Here is a 6,471-nt window from a genome sequence, read left to right as displayed (position 1 = left end):
CTAATGGTGAAGACACCATCAAGATAGCTTTCAATGTTTTTGAACACCACAAATACCACAGAGAAAAGTCCTTATCTAAAATGTGGGTTTTAAATATTTCCTTTCTCCCAATCTTTGTCTTTTTTTTGTCTAGTTACTTTGTAAACTGTGCAGCAGGAACTGTCTTGCAGGGCTGGTCTACACTAGAAAAGTTACATTAGTAAAATGATGCCAGTTAGGAATATGATTTTTTTTATCCAATATATTTATACCAGTATAAGCCCTAGTGGGATTGCCGTTATATTGGTATAAAGGTGCCTTATACTGGTATAGCTTATTTTGCTTTCCAAACTGGAATAAACTATAGGCACTTTTTATATTGATATAACTACGTCCACTTGGGGGATAGGAGGGAGGGAGGGAGGAGAGAGGACGTTGCTGCTTTAACTACACCAATATAGTTAAAGCAGCAAAACTCTCTAGTATAGGTGTGCCCTTACATTGTGTGGGTGTTAGGCTATACAGTCACAAAGGGGGTCCTGAACCTGATCCTCGTGGGGGCCTCTAGGCATTGCAGTAATATAAATAACCTCATCCCGCGCTATCCTTACTCCTATCTCACTTGCATCCATGTGCTTCTCTAAGCGTCACTGATTAAAAAAAATAGTCCTTTAAATGACTTTAATCTCTTGGTTTATTTCAAAGCCTACAAGGACAAATCTGGTTTGTAGCAAGAGATTTGCCTGATTCCTTGTACCCACTGATGAATGCAATGGCAGATGGGTGGGGGAGGGTAGGACGCTGCTATTACTTTGTTCCACCTTCAGGCTAGCTTGACACTCAATTGGGTGAACGCTGATAATTTTTACGAGGATCCCAAAGCTTTCTGAAGCTAGGGCAAGCACCAAACTTGGGTTTGTACAAAACTACAGGAGATCAATTTTTTAAAATAAACTTGTTCTAAACAGAAACAAGATTTTAAAACGTTCCCCCCATCCTGATTTGTTGTGTGAATGTTGCTGTGTGCAGTTTAATTATCGTAGTGTTACACTTCAGAAATGGCTGCATTTCAGTGGCAGGCAAAGAATGTATCTCCTGATCCTATAATGGTCTGATTTCACACAAACACACACACATTCTGCAGTGGAGGCCTCATGCAGATCTGATTGCATAGAAAATGTGTTGGTTTTTTTACATCAATTTTAACAAGAAAAATATAAAAACACTTTTGAATTGCCCCACCTGGTGCCTCAAATCCTCTCTGCTGAGAATGCCAATACGAGGTGTTAGGGATAATAATGTCTGATGTGATACTTACACACAAGGAACTTGACTCAATGGAGTATTTACTCTGGAGCCTTTGAAATATCAGTCAATTTGTTAACTCTCAGTGGCTGATCAAAGCAGGCAACGAAGGAGAGAAGGCCTGAAGTTGTATTAGGTTGGGTTCCTAAAAAAAATGAAACCCCAAATAACTAGTCACGGTTGAAAATGTTGGATTTAATATTATTCTTAATGCAAGTTTAGATTCTGGAGCAGTCATTGGGGAAAAGACCAAACTCTTCACATATGCCAGCCCAATCCACCCATAGTGCATAACACCAGGTACCTCACAGGGATGTCTGAGAAGCTTAGTTGAATGAAGAATATTTGTTAAATGCTCTGAGACCCGCCCAGAAAACGCTGCTTTTGCCCAAGCTGTGTATCACAGCCATCTCTGTAACATCTAAATGCCTTTCCCCATGGAGAGGATTATCATTTATTTAAATGTATGCAAATACTAAAAAGCACCTCTGTCCATATGCTCCTGGCATCCTTGACATTAGTTGAAAATTAATAAGCACAGTTCAGGAGTCCAGAGCAAAATAATCCACTACCAGCAAGTCCAACAACTCAGAAAAAAAGCCTTTAGAGTTGCTAGTACAGAAGACTGGGAGTCAATTTCATATAATGGTACCTTGTATAAAGCAGTGATTCTCAACCAGGGGTACACATACCCCGGGGGGAACACAGAGGTCTTCTGGAGGTAAAGCAACTCATCTAGATAGTTGCCTAGTTTTACAACAGGCTACATAAAAAGCCCTACATAAAAAATACAAACTAAAATTTCATACAACCAATGACTTGTTTATCCTGTTCTGTATACTATACACACTGAAATGTAAGTACAATATTTATATTCCAACTGATTTATTTTGTCATTATAGGGTAAAAAGAGAACGCCAGCAATGTTGCAGTACTAGTGTGCTGTGGCACTTTTGTTTTATGTCTGGTTTTGAAGTGTAACTTGGGGGTACACAAGACAAATCGGACTGCTGGAAGGGGTGCAGTCGTCTGGAGAGGGTGAGAGCCGCTAGTATAAATAGAAAGGGCTTAATAACAATGCAAACGCCAGCGGGGTGACGCTGCGGTGCCAAGGCATTCCACGTGCCATTCTTTTCCCTTCTCCTGCAGCCCCCCTACCAGGACAGACCCTAAAAATAGCCCCCCTGGAGCTCCCCCATCCCAGCTGCTCTCGCAGAGAGCCTGACTTTCCCAGCACCCACGTCACTCCTTCCACCCTGCTGAGGTCACACCATATTAGCATAGCAAAGCAGAGCCCCAGCCAATCAGAGGCCTGGCAGCTGCTGACGCCTGTCGGGGAAGGGGTATAAAGGATCCGGCTTCGCTGCTTCCCCTCTAAAATCAGCCCAGAGCCCGAGAGCGGCCGGTGAATCGCTCCCCTCCTACACCAGAGCCTTAAAGGGGCCGCGCCGCCCTCAGAGCCCAACCATGAGCCAACGCTGGAGCGGAGTCAGCAGCCGGGCGGACATGGTGCCCGAGATCGCCGCCGCCGTGGGCTTCGTGTCCAGCCTACTCCGGACCCGGGGCTGTGTCAGCGAGCATCAGCTGCAGGTCTTCAGCGGGGCCCTGCAGGAGGCGCTCACAGGTGAGGTGGGGGGGGGAGGATACACGCATGTTGCACCCCTAGAGAGAGTGGGGGGCACCCCATTGGGTGCTTGGGGTGCCCCCTCTTGTGCCCTAGAGGGCTCCCCCTATTGGGTGCTTGGGGCTCCCCCTCTTGTGCCCTATTGTGTGTGTGTGTGGGGACCTTGTACCCTAGTGGGGTGGGGGCTTATCCACCATATCTCCAACCTTTAGGGCCCCATTCTCCCTGGTTTCAGAGTGGTAGCCGTGTTAGTCTGTATCAGCAAAAAGAACGAGGAGTACTTGTGGCACCGTAGAGACTAACAAATTTATTTGAGCATAAGCTTTTGTGGGTGTTCATTCTGTGCCACGTAAGCTTACAGTGCTGTAGGAATTGAATGGCCATTTGCTTCTTCACACCCCTCCCTTTCCCCCCTTTCAGCCTGTGTAAAGGTGTAACAGTACAGGGATTACTGCTGCTACCTCTTCTTGAGAGAAATTAATGAGTGTCCTAACCCGGAACAGTTAAACTCATCTGTTACGTGGGTGTCGTCACCTCGGCACAAATACAGTTCTTAACACAAAGCACAATCCTTCTCCCCACCATCTGTGTCTCTATAACACAAGAAACTTCTTTGGTTGGGAGGGGGGGAAGCTGCATCCTTACATCAGGAGAAGGCAGGTCTGGAAGTGGCTCCTTGCTTTGCTGGGACTGGGGTAAGGGGATCAGATGGAAACAGGCTCTTGATCTTTCTGCGGCTGGGAGTTGGAGCCCCTTTGTTTCAGCCACTGGGGTCTAGCATCTTGTTTAGTTATATTGGGTTTGCTCTGAAGTCTGCTGTAGTAAACTGAAAGGGACCCTTTGATTTGAGTGGGGTTTGGATCAGGCCAACTTTGTGGGGAGGGGAGACATTTCCTCACTTTGCTCTGGGCTATGAGACATTAGGGCTCAGCTCTATTTCCAGTTGAATATCGATGTGTCTTCAACTTGTTGCTAACCACCCCCTACAGAAGTTTGTTCCCCTCTAGTCTTTGTTGCACACTGATGATGTTGGATTAGATGATATCTCCTGGAGTAAGACATGTGGGTTTGTGTTTATTATCCTGACATGAGAGCTGGCTTTGGGGTTTATCAAAACTAAATTCATGACACTACTTGTGGAGGAACCAGGAAAAAAACAAACAAACAAAAACAAAGGAAAAAACCCAAACCCTAAACATTGCTCATGTACTCTGGTGTTTGAGTTTGGTAATGCTGCCCCAGCCCTACCAAGCCAAAGCTTTGCATGCATATGGACTGGCCTCCAAGGCAGGCAGTTGCTGTACTGCCACACAATCACAATATCTGCTGGGTCCTGTTTCGTGTAGTCAGTCGTAGTTTCATTCCCTATAGTATTAGAGCAGACTGACAGGATTGGTATAGTTAAGGTTAAAATAAGATCATTCTACTGATACCTGGAGAATCCTAGCTCTAAATGTAAGAGCAAACAGCTCCTGTATAAACATGTGAGGTACTTAAGATGGGCCTCCATGTTTTTTTGGGGAGACTATTTTATAGGAAGGGTGTTCTGCAAGTGCTTGTTATCTAGTTAGCTCCAGCAGGATGTGCATGTCCACTTAGAAATTTCTTCTCTTCTTACAGAGCATTACAAACATCATTGGTTTCCCGAGAAACCCTTCAAAGGTTCTGGGTATCGCTGCATCCGAATCAATCACAAAATGGACCCCATTATCAGCAAAGCAGCTAGCCAGATCGGACTCAACCTCCAGCAGCTCTATCAGCTCCTGCCCAGTGAACTCACGCTCTGGGTGGACCCGTATGAGGTGTCTTACCGGATCGGTGAAGATGGCTCCATCTGTGTTTTGTATGAAGCAGCTGCGGCAACACCTGTGAGCTCCTATGGGATGCTCACCTGTAAAAACCAGATGATGTTGGGTCGCACGAGCCCTTCCAAAAACTACATGATGACTGTCTCCAGCTAAATGCTCCTATTGTTCTTACACCACTAAGACATGGGCTACTGTATACCTCACTGGAGGATCTATTTTTAAATGAAGAGCTATTTATATTTTTTAAAAAAAGCAAGAAAATCCCAAATGAAATTTAAATATCAGACACTGCTCTGTAGCGAAGCAGTGTTAGGTGCCTTTTTTCTTTTTTAAAGCTGTTGCAAGCTTATGAGTTTTTATTATGAAGCCAATATCTACCTAGTTAGTGTTGAATGACAATTTGGGCGGGCGGGCTTGCCTGTCTGGGCAGCTTGGGGTGGAGGAGCCGAAGGGGGTAGGGGGAAATACAGCATTTCTAAAGAGTATTTTTAACTATGGCGTAAGCGCTGAGCAACTGTGAATGAAAAGGCTAGAATACCTAGCGAGTGGGGCTTTTAAAGATAGTTGACTGGAGTGTCATGACCCACTGAGAAGTCTATTCTGGCCTTGATTGTTTTTATTAAAAAAAAAAAATCGCCTACTCCATTACACTGATAAGGGGTTGCAATTTCATCACCTCTCTGCCCCCATTTCCCCCAACAAGCCTGAGCAATTTGTGGCCTAAAGTTTCTGATCCTTAATCAGTTTTGACTGAGCCCAATGTTCAGGATTTGGCCCTGAAACTGGTTGGTAGTTCCCAACGCACATTTGTAATTCGCCGAAGTGCCAGACCAATGTGAATTGATCTACCTGCTGGGGAACACGTCTTTACCAGGACTTTGTCTGTTCACTGCCTTTTTACTGACCAATTGTCGCCCCTGCCAGTGACCCTTTAAGAGGTGATTAAAAACACAAGGCACTTAAGACTCTTTATTTTTAATGAAACTTCCTCAGATTAGTTTCAAAGCACATTGGGTTTTTTTGCCTTCCTGTTTTGAACTGGCAAGTGATTTGCATAACTAGAGCTGTTCCTTCCCAGCCTTTCATGACTCAAGTTCTCAGACACTGTGCAATATATTTCGAGATTTGGGGAATCTGGAGAAGGAAGGGGATTCCTCTTTGCCACAGTTCTTTTTTCCCCCCACCCCAACCTTTTAAAAATAAGATAATTAACTATTTTTGATCACTTCCCATGTGCAAACTTGGGTTCAGGCTTTTGTAGGGATTTTACCAGCATTTGAACTCCTGAACTGGAAAACTTCCCTTCATACTGGGCATATCATTTAAAGGGCCCAATGGCCTGTGCTTATCCCCCACACAGTTTAATCATCACTAAAGAGATCTGACTTGTAAAGCTGAAGTTACATCACACCAGCTGTAACTTCTTCGTCAGCAAAGCAGAAGTTAGAATGAAGCGCTCTAGAGCCTTTTGTGAGCTGAATTGTGCAATATTTTGTATCACAATGAAGGGAAATACATGGAAGCTTCTGTACTGTAAATTTCCCTTCCAAGAAAAGTCTCAGTTCAAAGTGCTGTGTGGGATCCTTCTTTCTTATCTGATGTCTTGATGAAAACATATGAGTGAGAACTATAAAGTTCCCAGAACAAACAACGTTCGCTTTTCTACACTCCCTATACTTGGAATTTCCCAAATACTGGTACTTGGTTTGTTCATCAATGTGGTGTGATGAATGCAAATCTTATCTTTATATGCGC

The 6,471-nt window shown here is 44.3% G+C and overlaps 1 protein-coding gene across 1 annotated transcript; it reads left to right on the top strand.

Annotated features, from left to right (window-relative positions):
- The first annotated feature begins 2,676 nt into the window (after positions 1-2,676).
- On the top strand, positions 2,677-5,830 carry LOC113407165 (protein BTG2-like). Its single transcript, XM_026655282.2, has 2 exons — positions 2,677-2,908; positions 4,529-5,830. The coding sequence occupies exons 1-2, from the start codon at positions 2,752-2,754 to the stop codon at positions 4,867-4,869; spliced, it is 498 nt and encodes a 165-aa protein (XP_026511067.1). The 5' UTR covers positions 2,677-2,751; the 3' UTR covers positions 4,870-5,830.
- Positions 5,831-6,471: the final 641 nt, after the last annotated feature.

The sequence above is a fragment of the Terrapene carolina genome, unplaced genomic scaffold (assembly GCF_002925995.2).
Source record: "Terrapene carolina triunguis isolate 2854851 unplaced genomic scaffold, T_m_triunguis-2.0 Scaffold199, whole genome shotgun sequence".
Lineage (NCBI taxonomy): Eukaryota > Metazoa > Chordata > Testudines > Emydidae > Terrapene > Terrapene triunguis.
The sequence above is the reverse complement of the archived record's forward strand: the minus strand, read 5'-3'. Positions and strand labels throughout refer to the sequence as shown.